At 44.5% G+C, this 22,509-nt stretch overlaps 1 protein-coding gene across 1 annotated transcript in view; it reads right to left on the bottom strand.

Moving 5' to 3' along the window:
- LOC115083276 (transmembrane channel-like protein 2) overlaps positions 1–22,509 on the bottom strand; it is a 103,430-nt gene that overhangs the window by 57,548 nt on the left and 23,373 nt on the right. The window contains exons 7-8 of the mRNA XM_029587085.1: positions 13,591–13,689; positions 4,057–4,199 (exon numbers count right to left, since the gene is read on the bottom strand). Of these exons, the coding sequence (XP_029442945.1) occupies positions 4,057–4,199; positions 13,591–13,689 (242 nt within the window). The remainder of the gene's footprint in view (positions 1–4,056; positions 4,200–13,590; positions 13,690–22,509) is intronic.

The raw sequence follows: 22,509 nt of genomic DNA on the forward strand, positions 1-22,509 counted from the left end.
ACTCTATTCTGCTTTTCTCTCCTCCAACCTGTTTCCAGCTTCGAGCCCGATAGCGCTCTCCCAGTGTCTGTGGGCACGCCGGTCTCTGACTCTCCCAGGAGACCCTGCGAGACCCACCTAAGTCCCAGCGGCCCAGGTCCCTACGGACTCCTCCCGGGGGGACCTCAGGCTTCCAGTGGTGAAGATCTACACTGCCTCTGTCTCCTTCCGTGCTCCACCCCCTGTGGCCAGTCCCTGTACTGCCACAGGACAGGGGTACACCCCCAAGCGCAACAATATGGTGATGCAGATGGGGGAGTGTGTTAACTTGAAGCATGTGACTGCTAGCTGGTGTGTTCTGTTGGTTCAAGACGATTCCCAAGATGTTTAAGGAGGTTGTATAAGAACTACGGGCCAGTTCCAGGTCTATGATGCAACTTATTTTCAATAATCTACTCCTAGGTAGTAGGGGTGTGCAGGCCAAAAATTTTCATATCACGTCTTTTCATGTCGTTTGGGGAAAATTTCCATGTCATGTATGTTTTTTCCCTTTCTTTCCGATTTCAGAAATAATGTGCACTATTCCGAATAGTACATACGAAAAATGATAGAAGGAAAAGCACAATTAATTTCTTATTGTTTCATTTTGAAAATGACTTGACATCTATGATATTGTTTCAATGTCAACAATAGTATCTATGTCAATGCTGCTGTTGTTTCAAATGAATGCACACCCTACTAGGTAGTAGCCTAGCTTCTTGACAGATCCCCTGGGAGAATCATGGCTGTCACTGACTGGAGAATAGTCCATAGAAATGATTAGTGGTTAAAGCTTTAATCTCAGATACTGTACTGCTTACACAACTTCCATAAACATTCATAATTCAATCATCATAAAAAAACAACCCTGCATTTACCTTCACTCCATGTTTACAACAGTAACTTGAATCATTTGTTCTTATTGTCACAATGTTAGTAAGTGGAAATCTTAGTGTAATGAACTGTACTGGGATTGCCTGCTGGGGATTAACTTTTCACTTTTCATGATATAGAGATTTATTTTCTGCTACAATTGTGCTACCTGTCTGTGACATTTACTGAAAGTTGTCACTTGTCTAATATTCAAAAGAAGAAGCCAACACTTAGGGTTTTATATGATTCAGCAGCAGAGGGAAATATCTTCCTGTTCATCAATAACTAGATCACTTTGGAATATGGTCCACTACAACAGGTCGATGACTATATTTGAAAATCTAGAAGACAGAGAAAAGGTTTGGACTTTCCTTCACTACTTACCTGCTTACATTGTATGCCCTAGGGGTATGCATTCGTTCCCTATGAATTGGTAATCCGCAACGTATAGGGCCATATTCGTTGTATTCGTGGGGAAGCAAAACGTATCGCGATTCCCCACGAATACAACGAATCTTCGCCGAATTATTCGGCCGCCTAAAGAAGCCAATTTAAACAAACCCCCCACCCTCCTGACCCCCCCAAGACTTACCAAAACTCCCTGGTGGTCCAGCGGGGGGTCCGGGAGCCATCTCCTGCACTCATACCCTCGGCTGCCGGTATTCAAAATGGTGCCGATAATCTTTGACCTCCTATGTCACAGGGGCTACCGGTGCCATTGGTCAGCCCCTGTCACATGGTAGGAGCAATGGATAGCCGGTGCCATCTTGTGTTCCTATCATGTGACAGGGACTGACCAATGGCACCGGTAGCCCCTGTGACATAGTAAGGGCAAAGGCTATCGGCGCCATTTCGATTACTGGCAGCCGACGGCCCGAGTGCAGGAGATTGCTCATGGACCCCCGCTGGACTTTTTGCAAGTCTTGTGGGGGTCAGGAGGGTCCCCCAAGACTTGCCAAAAGTCCCTGGTGGTCCAGCGGGAGTCCGGGAGCAATCTCCTGCACTCGGGCCGTCGGCTGCCTCCGCTTCCACACGCCGACCCTCATGGCATGCCCAGGACGGCCTGGGCGCTCCCGGCAGTCATTATACATCCGGGGTTACCTAAGGCACACGCGCGCGCGCGCGCCTGCCCCCTTCATAAACGCGTCATGGCGGGAATCTTGGGGGTGTCCCCACCGCATGACGTTATCCGCTTACCATAATTAAACTCAGCTGACTTCTTGGAAGATGAATTAGCAAGGATTCCTGTCCTGCTATTTCCGCCACACTGGGACTCTGTCTCACTATCCCACTGGGTGATCTAGGTACCCGCTCCTTGGGGGCCTTCCCTCACTAAGGGCTATCTGCTCTTCAGAGAGCCATCACTTTCTGTTTCTCTGTTCCAGTGAGTTCCTGCATCATCCTGGGACAACCCTTGCTGTTCTTGTTCAGACCTCCTCAGTGCCTTATCCTCCATCTACTTCCACAGTACCGGCGTGAGTACAGAACCTGCTCTTCTACCTTTGTGGCACAGATCCTTGGGTTACCCCGCTTGCGGGCCACTACCGGATCCCTCTAGTCTTGTGCAACTTCCCATCGGCTTCCGGCCTACCCCATGCTGCAGACTACTACCGGAGTTGCCAGCACAAGCTACACCTAGAGAATGTATTCACCGGACTACTCCACGCTGAGGATTATTACTCGGACTGACCAGCTGCAGGTCACTCTCTCGGGACTGACTCTATTGATCCTCTCCTCGGATCACCATTGTCTGTATAATAAAGTTGTTTCCTTTGTTGTCCATCACTGCTGAGACCTTGCCTGTTGTGGTAAGGGCCCACAGGACTCCTCCCTGTGGGCGGAGTCTTCACTCGCCATGACCCAAGGGCCCACTATTAGTTCAAGACACATAGAACATAATAGTAGATACTCACTTGCTTTTCAGACCACAGTGGGATGAGCTCTGTCATGCCCCATTTTTTGGCAAGATGAGGTGGCTGCCTTAGGAGTGTTTTGGGGGTACTTTTGCTGCTTCCAAAATTTGGTAGCCTGAAGTGGTACTTCATCCTGCCTTATGTTTGAACTGCCCCTAGCCTATATGCTAACTTTCCACACATAATCCCTTTCAAAATTTACTGATAAGATTTCAGCTCAAATGGCTTAGTTTTCTAAAGGAAAGAAAATTAAATAGGGAGTCCAAGTTTTGTGGGCATTGAGTACACATGAAAAGTGTGAGCCAGGGTCAATGGATGCTCTACTATCTGTGACAGAAATTTGCATGAATCTGAATGAATGGTTAAAAGGTCGGAGGGAGAGAGGAAGACAGACAAACCCACAGACATGATGACTTTGTAAGGCCAGTTTACCTGTAGGAAACTATTCAAAAATGATGCAAGTCACTGTTGAAAAGATGAGGTACATGAATAAAGGGTTGTTGTTTTTTAAGGTGAATTATGAAGTTTATGAAAGATATGTAAATGGTACAGTATCTGAGGTTAAAGCTTTGACAACTAATGCTACTGCTCACAAGTTTTAAATGTGTGGTAATTTAACCATATTTCTATATGCATTATATTTATCAAATATAATTACTGCGAAAAATGAAACTGGGTTCAGACACTATGACCCATGTCTGAGAATTACAATCTACTTCAGTGGAGAGAAGTGGTGTGGAGGAGTAGCCTCTTGGTTGGAGCAGTAGGCTATGACCTAGGAAACCACGATTCAAATCCCGTTGTTGCTCCTTGGGTAGGTCACTTTACTCTCCCTTGTCTTAGGTTCAAAATTAGATTGTAAGCCTTGTGAGGATAGGGAAATACCTGCAGTACCTGAATGTAATCCACTTTGAGATACACTGTGAAGTGCGGAAAAGCAGAATATAAAAAAAATTCTAAATAAATGAAAAAAGGTCAAAGTGGACTGATCATGGTTTTAATAAAAAAGCCACTTGGAAGAGAATGACTTCTGCCATCCAATGATGCCAAAAGAATTCCTCCTAAAGAGCTAAAAAAGAAGACAGGTTGAGCAGGAGGTGGTTTAGAAATGATACTGATTCATTCTGGCATGACTAGTTACAGGACACCTCTTCTGAATGCAATTTCACCTAAACATGGTAAGCTGCTAAAAACTTATTGACAACGGTATTTTCTAGGAAAAATGAAAACTGTAATGCGAAACAATACTTACGTTCTTATAACTACCATCAGACTATAGCCAAAAACACCAATGCCAACCAGGAAATATGACAGCGGCTGCCTGTACTGTAACCAGCCAATTGAACGTTGATTGTCATAGAAGCCATAAAAGAGGGCGGAATATTTTGCATAACCCTAAAAATAAAAAAAAGATAAATAAACAGAAGGTTTATATTATGTCCAGATAGAATGTCACCCTGTGAAAAATATTCAAGGTCCAAACTACAGTGGTCAAACAGTATTTATTTATTTAAAAAATGTATATATACTTCTGTTTCAAAAAAAAGGAGATCAAAGCGGTTTACAACTAAACATATATAATAAAGTAACATAAAATGAACAGCTGTCATAATATAATCATATCATAATACACATTGGAAACAAAAACTTTAAAAATAAAGAAAATCATAATAAAATATAATACTAAGACAAAAAGAAAACAAAAAAAGACTAAGTTTAGACTCTGGGACTTTAACCATATTCTTCTTTAAACAGCCATGTTTTCAGTCCTTTTCTGAACAATTTTAGGTCATTCATCGATCTTAGGCAGTCTGGCAATGCATTCCATAGTGAAGGTCCGGCAATAGAAAAAGCTTTCTCTCTTACTTCGCCAATATGAGCTATTCTAATAGATGGAATTTCGAGCAGACCTTAATTCTGGGACCTTAGGGAACATGTTGGAGTATAGATATGCAATTTAGAGCCAACCCATGGTGTATCTGAGTTATTTACAAGTTTTTATATTGTTTTATATTGTTAGTATCTTATATTTGATTCTGGCTCTAATAGGGAGTCAGTATAAATTAATGAGAATGGGTGTGATTATGATTGAATTTTTTTTCTGGCTGCGGAATTTTGTAAGAGTTGTATGGGGCGTAATGTTGATATAGTAGATCCTAGAAATAGTGAGTTACAATAGTCAGTTCCTGAAAAAAATAAAGTCTGTAAAATCATCCTAAAATCACTCTTACAAAGTAAAGGTTTCAAATATTTTAACATTTGTAAATTTGCATATCCATTATGAATTATGTATTGGACTTGGTTTTTCATGGTAAGGTTAGTATCCAATTGTAGTTCAAGATCACGAACTGTATTTTTGTTTTGGTTCTGCGAGGTGGATCCTTAGTCCGAGGTAGAGTTGGCGCTACCTGAGAGAGAAGACCCTCACAGGTCCCTACCGTCGGAAGGCGAGGCTGTACTGATGCAAGGACTGGCTGGAGCTTTACTAATACCAGCCCCAGTCTCCCAGGGTTGAGCCCTTGGCTACGTGGGGCTGGCTGGACTTAGGTGGACCCCCGTGAAGACAGGAGAAAAGTCAATGTACAGTCCGAGGTTGGAAGACTAAGGGAGGTCGGAAGCCGTTCTAGAAGTCAAAGCCAGAGGAAAGGTCGGAAGCCGGTCCTGGAGTCAGAGCCAGAAGAATGGTCGGAAGCCGGTCCAGGAGTCAGAGGCAGAAGAATGGTCGGAAGCCGGTCCAAAAGTCAGAAGCCAGTAGATCCGTCCAAGGAGAAAAGTAGCGGGAGCCAGGAGCGGGCAGGAGGACAGGAGCAGGTCCAAGGAGGGCAGGCAGCAGAGCACAGGAAACAGGAACAGGAACTCAGGATCAAGAACTCAGGAACAACATGGAACCAGGAGCAAAGAAACCAAGGCAAGGTCTGAGGAGTAGACCTTGCCTTAAATAATATTCAGGAAGGAGGAGTCCCCAGGGAGGGGCAGCGACTATTTCCTGTTGTGGCCCCTTTAAATTGAATGATCAGCTGCACACTCGGCTCTAGACAGGCCCGGCAGGGGTGGAGCCAGCAAGCAGGAGGAAAACAGGCCGAAGACGCAGCCAAGTTCAGCAGCGGCTAGAACAGCTGCGAAGTGAGCATCGGGGATGGCTGCCTGCTCCTGCAGGCACTTCAGGGATGGCCCGTCCGCGAGGGTGAGTGGCCGGTGGCCATAACAGTACCCTCTCCTTTAGGCCTCCCTCTTAAAGACTTGGGTTTTCCCGGGTGATTGGTGTGAAAGTTCTTGATAAGATCCTTATCTAGGATGTTAGTAGTAGGTTCCCAAGAATTCTCTTCAGGCCCAAATACGTCCCATGCTAGGAGGTATTCCCATTTGCGGCCTCGTTTCCAGACATCAAGGATCTCACAGACCTGGTATATGCCTTCCTCTGCCCTGGGCTGCGGAACTTCAGGGGCCTTCTGAGTAGGCCAGGTGAGAACCAGAGGCTTCAAAAGGGACACATGGAAGGAATTATGGATTCTTAGTGTGGCAGGCAGATGAAGTTGATAGTGGATTCCGGCATCACATAAGGAGTTGGTGCTGGTGGAGGAGTTACATGAGCTTGGACCACCGAATCCAAACGGGCGTTGAGTCACTCCATCGAGGACACCAAAGACTCTAGGGCCCGTTGTTGCTCCAGAATCCTATGGCCTAGACCTAGAATGGCTTGCAGGGCTGATGCCTCCGCCGAATCCATGGCCTTGGTTTACTGTTATGGTTCTGAGAGGTGGATCCTTAATCCAAGGTAGAGTTGTCGCTACCTGAGAGAGAAGACCCTCACAGGTCCCTACCGTTGGAAGGCGAGGCTGTACTGATGCAAGGACTGGCTGGAGCTTCACAAATACCAGCCCAGTTCCCCCCCGGGTTGAGCCCTTGGGTTCGTGGGGCCGGCTGGACTTAGGTGGACCCCCGTGAAGACAGGAGAAAAGTCAATGTACAGTCCGAGGTCGGAAGCCTGAGGGAGGTCGGAAGCCAGTCCAGGAGTCAGAGCCAGAAGAAAAAATTTAAATCAAGTCCGTTTAAAAGTTTGCAAAGTGGAATGAAATAGGTATTAAATAGCATTGCAGAAAGGGTAGATGCTTGTGGAACTCTGGTGTTAACATGGTTTAATGTAGAAGGCTAATTATTTATATGTACTTGAAATGTTCTGTTATGTAAGAATGAGTCAAACCATTTTTATACTTTATCAGAAATTCCTAGCTGTTCCAATCTATTTAGTAAGATTGTATGATCTATGGCGTCAAATGTGGCAGAGACATCGAGTAGGACTAAAAGATAGTCCTGTCTACCATCAAAACCTCTCCAGATAGTATCGAACATTGGGAGCAGTAGTGTTTCTGTGCTAGCATTTTCACGAAACTCGTATTGATTCAGGAATAATACATTGGATTCTTCTAACTAATCTGTAAGCTGTTTAAGAACAATTTTGATAGAAAAGGGAGATTAGAAATAGAAGGTTAGGTTCGAGTTTTTGGTTATTTAATATAGGTTTTACAATAGCTGTTTTTACTTCACTAGATAAGATTGCTTCAGATAATGACAGATCAATCAACTTAGTTAAATAGGGGGAAATTTATTCTACTAATTGTTTTAATATAATGATGGGGATAGGATTAAGGTTGCAGGCAATAGACATGAGGGTTTGTTTTTTTATAGCTGACTGAGTATCAAGGATGGTAATGCTGGAAAAATGTGTCCAAGTTGTTATTTATTTATTTATTTAATTATTTATTTATTTATAGTTTTTTTATATACCGCAGCACGTGATGCACATCACCTCGGTTTACAGCAAACAGTAATTCAGCCAAAGGCTTTACAATGATTGTGATTGTGATGGGTTTGTCATCATTAGATACTATGTTTAATTGGTTATGTTACATTGTTACTATAAAGCGACATCGCTTGAAAGGTAGAGGCGACGGGGCGGATTTTCAAAGGGTTACGCACGCCCTGGGACATGTGTATGTCCCAGGGCTTGAAAAAAGGGGTGGGGCGTGGGCGGTCCAGGGCGGGGCATGGCCAGAGGCCTCCGAAGGCCTGCTAGGCGGGTGGCCGGCGCGTGCTACCTATGCACACAAATCTACACCCGCACGTAGGTTAGAAAATCTGGCCCAATCTGCGGCATCCCATGGTTTTCTTGGGTGTTAACAATGGAAACCTGGAACAGCTCAATTGAAGTCAGTGGACTTGCATTGGGTTACTACTCAGCTAAAGGGTGTACAAGAAGAAAATTATTCCATTGGTAATTTTGCAAGATGTCGCCTGTTTTCACAAAAACCTTTGCGATAGGATTTATAACAAATATTTATCATGAAAGGTAAAAGAAAGAAAATTTTCTTGAAATTCATATTGAATCCTACAAAACAGGGAACTATTAAACTGTTTGTGGATGTGTGAAAAGAAAAATTTGTTGTCTAGTGAAACATTTTGGGCCTACTCTGCTCCAAGCTGGAGAATACATTAGTTTCCTCATTTTTATATGCAAGAGCCAAACTATCCCTTTTTAACTATGCAAATTATCTATAGTGATGCCAGTCCCCTGTAGAGAAATGCAGGTAAACCACACTAAGGGGGTCATATACTATGTTGCAGTATACCACATGCCATGGTAAAACACCACAGTGGTAAATACCATGGTGGCTTCCCACAATAATTTCTTTTTAATTGCAGGAGAGAAAATACCAGGAGAAAAAGCAGAAAATATGCACAATGGTGGCCCCCTTCACCAGGACCACCATTGTCTTAAAGGGCCACCAGCAACCCTAAAGCAATCCCCTATATATCAAATCTCCCCTAAGGGTCTGGGTATATACCAGTCTACCGCCTTGCTGCCTCTGGAGGCAGCCCAAAGTAAAAAAAAAAAAAAAGTTAAAATTACAAAATAAAAGTCACATGGTGACACCCAGGCCCCTTGCCCTAACCCTGCCTCTTTCATAATAAATCTCTCCCAGGATTCAAAAATCAGGCTCCCTACCCCCAATACTCCTCCCACACCCTTGGGCCCCCACCCTTTACCCACAACATAATCCCTGGTGGTCTAGTAGACCCCCACCCCCTCTAATTACCCATCTCAAAAAGTCACCCTGGTGGTCCAGTGGGTCCCAGAGTGCCCCCTGGGCTCTGGGCCTAGGTGGTGGTCATTTTCCAAAATGGTGCCGTCCGTCCTTTGCCCCGTCACGTGTTAGAGGCAAACGTTGGATGGCGCTATTTTGGAACATGGTGGCAAACACCCTGAAGCCTTGGGAGGGTGGTGCAGGAGATGGGGGATCCACTCTAGACCACCAGGAATTATGTGATGAGTAACAGGTGGGGGATCGTAGGGATCAGGGTGAAATGTATTATGAAAAGGGACAGGTTGTGACAGGGTGGGTGACGATTGCCACCTAACTTTGATTTTCTATGTTTTTTTACTTTGGGCTACCTCTAGAGGCAGCAGGGGGAGGAGGGCGGGGGGGTTCTACCCAAATACCTGTGTGGTTTTTTTACATTGGAAAGGCATGCTTTTTCAGGCCATAGCGGCCTGATAAATTTCAGTGTGGGAGCATCAGGACGTGCGTTACCATCCAGATGATCCTGTGGAAAGTTAGCTACAGCTCCTGCATTGTAGCTAACTTACCAGGAAAATGCATATTGCAGTCAAAAAACAAACAGCTAATGCCTTGTATGAGGAACTGCTTATAGGCAAGACAATGTGTGTCAAATGTTTAAAAATAAAAAAAAAATTTTCCACAGCTACTAGTATCTATATCCTCTATTCTACACTTGTGTCTTGTTTTATGAAGGAAGAACCTTCACAGATCACCATCCAACAAACTTTCCCTTATACACACCATACAGCCCTCAACTCCTGGATTGCTGTCCTAACCTCACAATCTTAGAATCCATTCCCACACTAGGTAGCAAGGGTAGGGCTGCTGACTACTGGTTTTTCATCTGTCACATGTAAAGCTTTGATCACTGTATCGCTTACCCTGCATTCCCAGCACTCATGCCATAATAAGGATGATCCTGCTTTCATAAATCTCACTCCTGCAAGCATCCTGCCATCTTCTATGACACAGCCTTAATAAATGTTGGCTGGCATAGTGTTTTCTAGGTTAGGATGCCCTGTACATTTCCTGCTGTCAGTGCTCTGAACAGGAATGCATGTCAGGACTCTAGGAGGTACAGATGTCATGTAGAAACCAATGGACTCACCTGGAAGTCAAAGAGTGACTGCTTCCACTCTCTATTCTTGTCTCTTTTCTAAAACCTAATATTAAGGAGCTCCAAAGAATACAGGATGCCTGTGAGCTGTTCCAGTCAGCAGAAACAGATATGGTCCCTTTAAATGCCACCCTAGCTCTGGCACTGGACACGAAATAAAGCATATGAACGTCATGTGCCGTTGCCTGATTGAGAGAAAGGACGACAGCTAGCATCTCCATTGCAACCTCATGCTGCCTATTGGCCACATCATTCCCACAGTTGGTTCTCCATGGCCAATACTACTGTGATGAGATCAACTACCTCCAACAGGTCCTCCTGCCAACTCTGGTAAATCTGATATATCCTGTCTTTTTGTGTGAGAAGAGTACGGCATACACAGATTGTTGATAAATGCATGATGTGCTGCTAGAGTGAAAACAAATCTTTTTTTTTTTCTAGCCTAATAATTTACTTTGCCCTGATCAGAATCAGTCCACTAACGAGTGTCTTCCTTTTTTTATATTTTGCCAGACCAGTCTATTCACTGTGAGGCAGCTGCTCAAGATCCAAGGATCAGAGAAGTGCCCCTGTCTCCTGGCTGCCAGGAAGCAGAAGTGGAGGGGGTAAAGGAGTCCCTATGGCAGAAGTGGAACCCTGAAGGGTATAAAAGTCTGGAGGACCAGCTGGGACAGGTGAAGATCCACTGCCTAGGTTTTTCCTTGTACATGGAACAGAGGTGGGGAAGAGCACAATAATAGAAGGAATATGCAAGCTGTGACTCCTGCTTGCTCCAAATGTTTTTATTCAAGGTCTTGCCAAGACATTTTTCAAAACACATTGAATAGCACCTGAATCTCCCCTTTTTTTGCCAATAAATATTCTGGAAAACTGAATATTCAGATTTTATTCACCTCATAGAGGCCAAAACTGCCAGAGACTGCCAGGCCCTAATTATTAATGAAGGCGTTAACGCCTTCATTAATAACTAGGGCCTGGATTCTCTAAGGTCACAGACCTTAGATAATCCGGCGGTAATGGGGGGCAGGGGTGCGAAGCAGGGGGCGGTTATTCAGCACGAAACTAGTGGCACTAAGGAATCTTACCTTTCGCCGCCAGCGATGTGTCCACAGCGTCGGCCCCAGTGCCACCCCAACTCCTCCTTTTCCGGGGCTGACTCCGCCCCGAGCTAGCTATTGCACGCGAAAAGGGACTTTTCGCTTGCGATAGCGTTAGAGAATGAGCCCCTAGGGCCAAAGGGCTTGTAGCTGCTAGTAGGGATGTGCAGAGCAAAAGTTTATGTCCATATGTCCAAAGGGGGTCCCATTTGCGGTCAATATGGACATAAACAGAATTCAATGAGTTGGGTATATGTCCATATGTGCAAATAAAAATTTAAACCCCTCACCCTCCTTAATCCCCCCCCCCCAAGACTTACCACAACTCCCTGGTGGTCCAGTGGGGTCAGGACGCCATTTCTGACCAACTTTGCAAGTAGCACGTGACGTCGGCGTCACGTTGGAGTGACGCGGCGTCACGTGATTCCCCGCGGGGTCGCTTCCGGGATCCTCGTTCGGCCCAAAAGGAACTTTTGGCCAGCTTGGGGGGGGTCAGGAGACCCCCCCAAGGTAGTAGTGTAGAGGTTGCAAATCTCATCTTTGTGTGAGTTTCCTCACTCCGAAGGACATCAAATCTTCATAAGAGTATACTGTTCTGTTCATACGTCTCACTCTGAATGTCAAAGTGGTTCCCAACCCCTACACTAATACCTAAACCTCACCTAGATGGGCCTCACATAGAGATATAAATACCTATCTAGTGTGAGGGTATTATGGCTAGGTTATCTCTCTCTCCCTTTCTCCCTCTCCCCCAGGAGGGCCCTGATAGCTTGGCTGGCTCTCCAGGAGCTTAAAATGGCATGACACCACAATAAAGCCCTTTCATACAGCTTTACGCAAATGAAAAAGGTGTCGTTAAAATTCACATTAAAGCCATGCAATACAGCTTCACTAAACTGTGAGCCCACTTGTCCAAAATTCCCACCCAATACCCTCCCCTTTGCATCACACCAAACATTATGGTGCTTTTGCATGTGTTAAAGGCATTTTTTGCATGCAAAAACGCCATATAGCACTTTGATAAATGATCCCCTTAGATTGTAAGCCCTCTGGGGATAGGGAAATACCTACAGTACCTGAATGTAATCCAGTTTGAAGTGCTGTGAAAAGTGCAAAAAGCAGAATAGAAATTGTATGGGGTCAAAGAAAATACTGTACATTTTTCCCTTCTAATTTGATTGCACATTTGCACTGAAACTTCAACAAAAACTGGCTCCTATGGCAATAACTCTTTATTTTTCAGTCAAAAACAACTTCCTTTTATGGTGATTTTTTTCTGACCACATCAGGGAACCCAATGGTGTATCAGCTTCTTATGCAAACATAGTTATTAAGGTTGCCCTATCCAAAACCTCTGATTGTGACTTCTCCAAAAACCCAGTTAGGTCAAAACTTTCAGATGGTAATTGGATCTTATCTCTAAAGTTGTTACTTTCTCAAGATCTGATACTTAGCATGTCTTAGAAACAGAAGATAATAAACCCTTAGGGATTTTTAAATGTCAAGAAAAAACTTTTTTTAACATCTCAAAGCAGTATCTGAGTGTAATCCTCGTTGAAGTGCCAAAAAGTGGAATATAAATAAATAGAATAATCATGGGGCAAACTGAATAGTTTTCCAAATTTTCCAGTTGTTTGGTGCAATATCTGGTTATCCTATCCTTCATAATATCAAACAAAGATGGGGTAAAGTAGAGAGGATTAAAAAATAGATAAATAATATCAAAGGAACTTTTGGCCAGCTTGGGGGGGGTCAGGAGACCCCCCCCAAGCTGGCCAAAAGTTCTTTTTGGGCCGAACGGGCTGTTCCGGCGCGACCCCGCGGGGAATCACGTGACGCCGCGTCAATCGACGTGGCGCCGACGTCACGTGATTCCCCGCGGGGTCGCTTCCGGGATCCTCGTTCGGCCCAAAAGGAACTTTTGGCCAGCTTGGGGGGGTCAGGAGGCCCCCCCAAGCTGGCCAAAAGTTCCTTTTGGGCCAGCTTGGGGGGGTCAGGAGGCCCCCCCAAGCTGGCCAAAAGTTCCTTTTGGGCCGAACGGGCTGTTCCGGCGCGACCCCGCGGGGAATCACGTGACGCCGCGTCACTCGACGTGGCACCGACGTCACGTGCTCCTCGCAGAGGATTGCAGAAATGGCGTCCTCACTCCTCGCTAGTTCAGGGAGTTCTGGTAAGTCTTGGGGGGGGGGATTAAGGAAGGTGAGGGGTTTAACTTTTAATTTTGGATCAACAATCGCGATTTCCAACATATCCAACATAGCTATGTTGGATATGTTGGAAATCCGATCGTTTATGTCTCATCACTTTTTTAAGTAAAAAAAAAAATATGCGTAGCGTTTTCATATGCGGTCAATACGAATGCACACCCCTAGCTGCTAGCTACTGTAGTTTAATGCAACAAACCATTTGTGTTAGGGTATTGTGTATGCCTATTCTACCAGGTATACATTTACCTCAAAATCCCAAAGTACAGAAAAATCCATAGCTGTTTTTTCTTCACTTCTTGGAACAGTCTTTCTAGGCAAACTTCCATAGGGCAGTCCCATCAAGATCTGCATTAGGGAAAGGAAAAAACTTTAATCAAAATAATCATCCACTGTTATGACAAGTGATATGCTCTGAAATACCTGTATATATTGCTTTCTTTCTTTTTCTAAGCATAGCATAGGTAGTCCTTAGATTTATATTTACATAACAGGGTGAAAATAAGGCAATGGATACCAACACTGCTCTGTGCCTATAGAAAGATCAATCATTCTATAGGTTGCATTTTTGAAAAGATAGCTGCCATTAGCAGACAGGCATTAAGATAACTTTTTTTTTTAGACATGACAGCTTGGATTGCATGCTCCATTAATTTTACTGACCTCAGATCTTTCAATACACAAGAGCTGGGAATCTGCAGTCTTACCTTCTTAGCAGTGGCATCATCTGGACAAAACATGGCAAGTTTGGTGGTATTTGATTCAGCCATTTCCAGCAGGTGAGAATTTGAAAAAAATTGCCATCTCACATTAATACGTAAGAAAAATGTTTGCAATTTATGTGAAGGCCTAAAGATGGAGGTGTAAATCAAAGAAAGACTATTGCATTGGGGCATCATGTTCTAATAATTGGGGAATAATGCACAAAGAAAACATGGGGAGGCTTAACAGTCTGATAACTGTGATAGACTTGGGTCAGATATGATAGGAGGAGATCGGGTGGAAGACCCAAGGGACCAGTTAGTGTTGAATATGGGAATTATATAGGCACATCTACCAATGGAGGATAATTCTCAACTGGACAGACTGGATGTGCCATTCTGGTCTTTTATCCTCTATCATTTGCTATCTTACCTTGTATTATAAATAACTGACAGCTTAACTGGAATTCTAGATGCGGGTGAAAGGTCTTTTTTGTTTTTCCCCTTGACTAGTTTTCCTCATTTTCTCTTTATCCAAATCAAGGATGACAATCTAGATGAACCAGGTCCCTTTGCTAATCAAGGACTGGAAGATGAGTCTAATTCAAGAAGAAGAATACAGGACCGGGACTTCTATATCGCTGGCCCTGGCAATCATCCTCCCTCACTCTGAACTCAAGCACATCATTTTTCTTACATGCCTTAAGCTCTAGCATCCTTTCTCCTGGTCAAGAAACTCGGACACATCCAGAGTTACAACTGAGCAGTTTGGTCTGAATTAAATGTAAGCCTAAATTAATTTAATATACTGATTTTATACATAATCAAAACATGTATTAAAAAAACCATAATCATAAAAGAATTTTACAAAGTACAACATAGATCCTAAAAATGTCGAAAAACCTCTACTTTGACTAATGGAATTAGTAAAAAAAAAAAAAAAAGCAACAAACCCTAGCCTCAAAGTAATAAATTAAATAGAATAATTAAAAATGCCAAGACAAATCATTAAAAACCTGAGTAACAACTAGGCTTTAGTCAGTTTCTTAAATCTGAAGGAAAAAAGTTCCATAAAAGTGGAGCCAGGTATTGAAAAGTAGTGAGCCTAGTATTTACCAGTCTGATTTCATGCACATTTTACCAGTCTGATTTCATGCACATTTTACTCTCAGAAATTAATGCCTGCCCAAAGGCAGGTGTTAATCAGGGACAACACCGGGAAAGGTGTACAAAAAACATCAGTATTTTTTTTATATAAAGTGAATTACAATTAAAATGAAAGACAGTTACATATCCATTTAACTAAAAATATGTAATAATGGTTTCATCTGCAAATGAAAAGAGAGAGGTTTGGAAATGTTATATATTTACAGTCATTTATAGACCACTCACACAATGGTTAACTGTTTCTACTAAAGTCTAGGTAGCCTAAATATATTACACATCTGTTGTTCTTGCAGATTACTATCGCAGATGATCTTTTAAAAAACTCAGAATTGATTTTCATCTGGCAATGGATTTTTGTTTGAGTATGCTCTTCTGCAAAGGACAATCACAACATACCCAAAAGCAGAAGTTATTTAAATGACGATATCGGACCAAGGCCAAAGGCCATATTACTAGTGGCGTAGGAGGAACAGATTTTACGGCCTGTATCCAGGGCCGGTGCAAGGGGATTTGGCGCCCTAGGCGAGCCTTTTTCCTTGCGCCCCCCCCCCCCCGGTCTCGGCCCCGACTCCTACCTCATTCTCAATCACGCCCGCTGACTGGGGTTTTCTGGGTCGCGAGCAGATTGGGCACTGCTTGCGGCCCGCCAAATCTCCACTCCTCTTTGCCACCACTTGCGGCCCCATATGGCTCGCACCCAGTGGCGCACCAAGGGTCTCCGGCGCCCAGGGGCCAATGCATTTGTGTGCCACAGAAAATCAGTGGCATTTCTAGTCAGAAGAATTTGTTTTGGGTGGGGGGGGAGCCAAAATGACATTTCTTCATCACACCCACCTCTATAGCATGGATCCTGCTTTAAAATTGGTTATAAAAAAAAGTGTTGTTAAAAAAAGTCCAAAGGGTCCTCTGCATTATTTTAAAAAGCTGGCCAGTTTCACACTTCTAGTAAAACTACTATAAAATTATTTGATAGCCTCATTCAACTAATTCTATATGGATTATGAGAGTGAAGTCTGGAATATATAGGAAGGGACAGAATGTCAATACAAATCCTGCACCTCCAGTTCTGTATCTCTGTGCATCCACTGAAATTCCCCCAAACAATGGAGCTTGGATGTTTCCCTTACAGCTCATCATACTAAAAGATATTTTCAAATTCTGGTGTCACCTCACAGTAACAGCAGCACAAACACCTTCCACTGCCAGACACATTGTGAACTAACACAAAGCACCGCAAAAAAGACACCCAAAATCTATACTGCAATCCCATCATAACATAACAGTAATAACACCAAGGACTCAAACAACAATAACCCTACCTGTGAATAAGCAAGGGTAAATATTACACTGGGTCCTAGAATACCAATACACCACCTACTGAGGAAACAAAACAAACCCAATTGCTATAGATCTCTATACAGACACTATATGATAACAGAATCTCTCATCATGGTCACACACACAGAGCAGAGACAGACCCTCACCAAATACAGAATACAAAATAAAGGAGCACAAATTAGAAAAAACTGAAATGGAAACCCCAAGAAGCCAGATTGTGTATTAACAATGGAAAAACAGAACAACCATTCCTCATAAAACAAATAAAATCAAGAAACAAAGCATCAGTTATAATAGTAAAACCATACTAATAAAATATTTTAAAACTACTGATAAATAGAATTTCTATTAATTCAAATCATATATATTTTTTACAATTTCCCAAACACCAATAAAATATTTCAAAACAGTACATATATCAAATAATATCCAATAATTAAAACTAATAAGGATTTTAAAAAGCCCCTGCTGTCCATACATGGGAGCTCTTGATTTCCAGTCACCCTGATATTGTCGAGGATTAGGAAGTTATCCTCTCTCTCTCACACATACTCACATGTCCATTCTCTCTCACACATACACTGTCACATACATACACATTCATGCTCTTATACCCAACCATAACCTCTCGCTCTCACAGACACTGACACACTCAGGCTCTAAGGCACTCTCTCCCCCTCCACACATACCCCCACACAAACTATTACTCCCCTGGATTTTCTCATACACACTCATGCTCTCACTCTCACTGGCTCCCTCACATACACACAAGCACACACTCCCAGGCAAGCTCCCACTCGTTCTCACACAGACACACATACACACAGGCAAACTCCTAGTCATTCTCACACTGAACCCCAGGCAGGCTCCCATTCATTTTCACACCACTCCCTCCCCATCCCCCAGGCATGCACACATTCATTCTCACACACACAGACCCCCAGGCAGGCACCAATTCATTCTCATACACACACCCATACACCACAAACAGGCAGGCACCTATTCTCACACATATAAACCCCAGGAAGACACCCATACATTCTCATTCACAGACACACCCTCAGGCAGGCACCCATGTATTCACACACATACACCGCCAGGCAGACTCCCATTCATACACATGCACACACTAAAGGCAGAGACCCCCTCTCTTTCTTTTGCCAGCAACCTCAGAGCCTCTCTCATTCTTCTGCTGCCACTGTCACTGCTGCTGTATGGCTATTGCGGAGGTGCTGATTGCTGCTATTGGCACTGAAGCCCATTCTGCTGCCTCCTCTGTGCAAGCCCCATGGGCTTCCAGTTCCTCTATGCTGATCTCGTACATTGTGAGATCCGCATAGAGAAAGTGCTACTTTGCACATTCCCAAAGATTACATGTTCCAATCAGTAAAAAGTAATTTATTTCTTTTTACATTTGCTGTCTGATCTTAGTTTTCTAATCGGTTGGTCACAGGCTTTTTTTTTTCCACCTTCCCTTTCTTATTTTTTTGCCAATTCCTTTTATAACATATTTCTTTTCTCTCCATCTGTCTGCTTCCCTCAAACACACAGTCAGGTTCTCATTCTCACATGCTTTCTCTCTCTCACATACACAGGCACTCATTCTCACATGCTGTCCCTCATACAATCATTTATACACAGTCTCTCTCTTGCACATGCTGTCTAACTCTCACTCCCACATGCTGTCTTGCTCAAGCACAGGTTCTCACTGTCACATGCTCTCTCTCATACAATCATTCCTACACACAGGCTCTCACTGTCACATGCTGACTCACACACACAGGCTCTCTCTCACTCCCACATGCTGTCCTACTCAAGCACAGGCTCTCACTGTCACATGCTCTCTCTCATACAATCATTCCTACACACAGGCTCTCACTGTCACATGCTGACTCACACACACACACAGGCACTCTCTCTCACTCCTACATGCTGTCTTGCTCAAGCACAGGCTCTCATTGTCACATGCTGTCTCTCACACACACAGAGGCTCTCCCATGCTGTCTCTGCAAACATTCAGGTCTTCACTCCCACACACACACACACAGTCTCTCAACTCATCTCATACATACACACTGTACAAACCCTCAGTCTCTCTCTCACCTCTGGGCCTCCTCTTCACGGGCCACTGCAGGATGGGCTCTGCAGCGGCCCCGGTCTTCTCGAGCCGCGCTGATCCTCTTCTGCACGTGGCTGATGCTCCTCCTCTTTCCTGCCCGCGCGGCTCCGGCAACATTTTTCTTCCGGGGCCGCGCGGGCAGGAAGGAGGAGAAGTTCCTGCATTGGCTGATGCTCCTCCTCCTTCCTGACCGCGCGGCCCCGGAAGAAAAATGTTGCCGGAGCCGCGCGGGTTGGAAGGAGGAGGAGCACCAGCATGTTTAGACGCGACTGTACCACGGTCCTGCCGATCTTCTTGCTGTGTGTATCCGGCACACAGCATAGCAGTAGTTCACCGCTCAGCCGCCATTGGGATGACGTCCACCGGCAGCCATTGGCCATCAGCGGCTCGGCGCCCCCTAATGCTCAGCGCCCTAGGCGATCGCCTAGTTCGCCTAGTGCTTCTGCCGGCCCTGCCTGTATCACACATCCTTTACATAAGAATCAAATTCCTGTGACTTCTGGAAAGGAACAAATTCCACCAGAAACTTGTATAAAAAGCACTTTCCTTAAGATGCTAAATTTAGCAAAAGTCCCATGACACTTTGGAGTCAATTTTCAAAGATCTGCTTAGTAGAAAAAATAACTAGATAATTCTTTCTGTTATCATTTTATACATTTTCAGCTGAACCTAACTGGATTAATTTTCAACTGAAAATTCTCATGAATTAAACTGGGGGGATGGAGATGGATAGTGAGTTTGAGTAAGCATTGGGAGAGGGGTAGATGGTGTGTGTGTTTGAGTGCAGGGAGGGGGTAGAGTCCAACAGTGTGTGTATGTGTGCGCCGGGGCCGGGAACTGCATGCGGGCATGTGTGTGTGTGTGTGTGTATGCACGCCTGGGGGAAGTAGACAGGGTGTCCACTCTGTTGCAGATCTTACTGTCATCTGCAAAAAGGCAAACTTTTCCTTTTAACCCCTTAACTTGCTTTTGTACTTCAAACTATATATCTTGGAATGTTCTTATCACTGATTTGCACCTCTCGTAGTGCCTTGCTATTTTGATGCCACTGTTTGTGTTGCTTTGTCTCTTTATAGGTTGTGATGGAGTGACCCTATTCCCCCCTTTAACCTGTGTGGGACCAGGCATTTAGCCTGGTCCACTTAAATCCCACAGAGGGAGAGAGCTCTGTAAGCAGAACCCTGCTGGGAGGCGAATAAGAATGTGAGCCCAGCTGGGATCAGGAGGCCCTGTGTCTCCTGGAGCAAGGAGCTCCTGACCCTCTCTGAAGTTGTGTTGGAAGTATACTGCATAGGTAGGCAGTTATTGTTAGTGTGATTTTCTGTTTATTTAATAAAAGTTGAGATTGTAGTAGAAAAGGCTGTAGTCAGTGTGGTTTTCTGCTTCAGCCCACAAGATTTGCTCCATCATCCTCACATCTGGTGTGAGGTTGAGGAGTTTTTCTAAGCTTGGCACAGAAAACCCCTCCCAAGTCTCCATGGGAGGATTGTGAATTAAAGTTTGTTGTGGGGCCTGCAAATGAAACGTTTGAAGGCAAAGCAGTGCTCTAGGGTGCATCAGAGCACTGAAGTTAAAGCTTGCTTGCTCAAAGAAGAGCACAGAATTTAAAAAGTGGAATGACCTTTAAAACTGAAAGTGGTCTGTGGGGGTCTGGAGGAAATACAGGTTTAGGTTTTAAGCAGACATAGGAGGCAAGCTCCGTCTGGACTTAGGGCTTGTATCTCAGTGAAGTTAGTGCCAGAAAGGCAGGGGTTTTTTTTCTTTACTTTTTTTACCTTTGAAGAAAAAAAAAAAAGAGAGAAAAGCAATTGTGTACTGTGGCTGAAACAGGGTGTAGCCCCAGCAGAAAGTGAAACTACTAGTGGGTGCGCAGGGTGTAGCCTCCAGCAGTAAACTCAGGCTTTGCACTAAGTACCAGAAGTCAAAAAGTGGAAGGATGATTGAAAGAAGTATGCAAGCTTTGATTCAGAGCCTCCTGGAAGGGCAAAGGCGGTTACAGGAGAGCCTCATAAAGGGCCAGCTTTCCTGGGCTAAGGAAAAAAAAAGAGGCAGTAAGCCCAGCTTGCTCTCATTGCCTCCTGTGCAAAGGAGAGCTTGGAGTGCCTGGGAGTAGACAAAAGCACTGGCAATCACCCAGAGAGAACCACCGCAGAGAGGCCAGTTGGAGGCGCTGCAGGAAATGCAGAGAAAGACACTGTGTGAGAGTCAAGAAGGAAGTGCTGTGGGGAGCCAAGAAAGAGCTTTCATGGAGAGTCCTGAGAGATGTGCTATGAAGGATCCAGAAGGAGCTGAGTGAATCACCGGACTGCAGAGGCAGTTCAACTCTTATGTGGGAAATCCGTTCCAGAGAGAGAAGAGAGCAGCAATGGGGCTAAAGCCAAACCAGATGCTGAGTGGCAAAATTCTATAGAGGAGAATGCAGCTGAGCAGGAGAAGAACCAGAGGAATGATCCTGCAATGACTGTGTTTAAGATACCAAACGTTTGAGATACCAAAAAGCTCATGGTGGAGTTTCATAGTCTCACCTGGAAGAGGCAAACAGAGTGCCTAGAAGGGGGTGATGCTGAGTGGCCTGCTGGATGAAACACCGATTGGCCTATGGAAGGCAATCTGGAGGAGCCAGAGAATGGTGCACCAGAGAGGCTAGAAAGAGATGCTGCAGCCCACCCAACGGAAGTGCTGGAGAGGAACCAGTGAGAGGAGGAATGGTGGTTGTGGTGAGCAGAAGTGAGAAGAATAGAGCATGAGAGGCGTGGGGAGAGAGGAGAGGCATGAGGAGAGGAGGAGGAGGGAGGAGAGGAGGTGGGACAAGGGCAAGAGTGCTAGGAGGAGGAGGAGGAGGGACAGGGACAGGAATAGAGATAGGCAGGAGGAATGGGATAGGAGGAGGCAGAAGGGAGAAGGAGATAGGCAAGTAAGGACAGAGGGAGGATGATGGTAAGCTAGGGATAAAAAGAGAGGGCAGAGGGGAAGGGAGTTGGCAGGGCAGAGGCAGGAGGGGGAAGGAAGGAAGGAAGGGGAGAGGGGACTGGGAGGGAGAGTTAGGAAATGGAATCCCCTTCTGGCAGCCAAGCAGCAGGAGCCTTCATGTCAGGGCTATCAAGTTCAGTGTCAAGGATAATGAGATGGTCATTGCAGGGGTCCTGGAGCATTATGCCATGCTGTTTGTCAAATGGGCAGCCAAGACCTCAATGGTAGCCAAGGGTCAGATCTAGCGTAGCATAGCCCAGGGCATCACCATGTTTATTTATTTATTTATTTATTTAACAGTTTTATATACCGAAATTCTTGTAAGAGGTTACAAATCAATTCGGTTTACATTGTAACATTAACAGTGCCTCGTAGAGAGCAAATACACTGAAACAAGGGTGTACAAACTAGGATCAAGAATTGCTGAAAAACAGAGGTATAACTCAAAACTATATACAAAGTCTAATAGGGTTATGGATTGGTTTGAGACAGTAGTATTGACAAATGATCTAGGGATTGGGACTTTAGAAGGACAAATAGTGTTCAACTAGATCGAGCGAAGGTTGGAAAGAGTCAATGGACTACTAGTGAGTGAACTGAAATGGGTCAACAGACATCTGATTTAAGAAAAGGCCATCCTTTCAGGTTAACCAACCTGAAAGGATGGTTAACCCTTGGTCTGCAGGATGCCAACTACTGTTCATGAAACTTGAGAGATCTGTCACGTGACTAATGCAGAGTGGGATGGACTTTAAGTCACAGATTAAGAACATAAGAACATAAGAAATTGCCATGCTGGGACAGACCAAGGGTCCATCAAGCCCAGCATCCTGTCTCCAACAGAGGCCAAAAACCAGGCCACAAGAACCTGGC

The sequence above is a fragment of the Rhinatrema bivittatum genome, chromosome 2, assembly GCF_901001135.1.
Source record: "Rhinatrema bivittatum chromosome 2, aRhiBiv1.1, whole genome shotgun sequence".
Lineage (NCBI taxonomy): Eukaryota > Metazoa > Chordata > Amphibia > Gymnophiona > Rhinatrematidae > Rhinatrema > Rhinatrema bivittatum.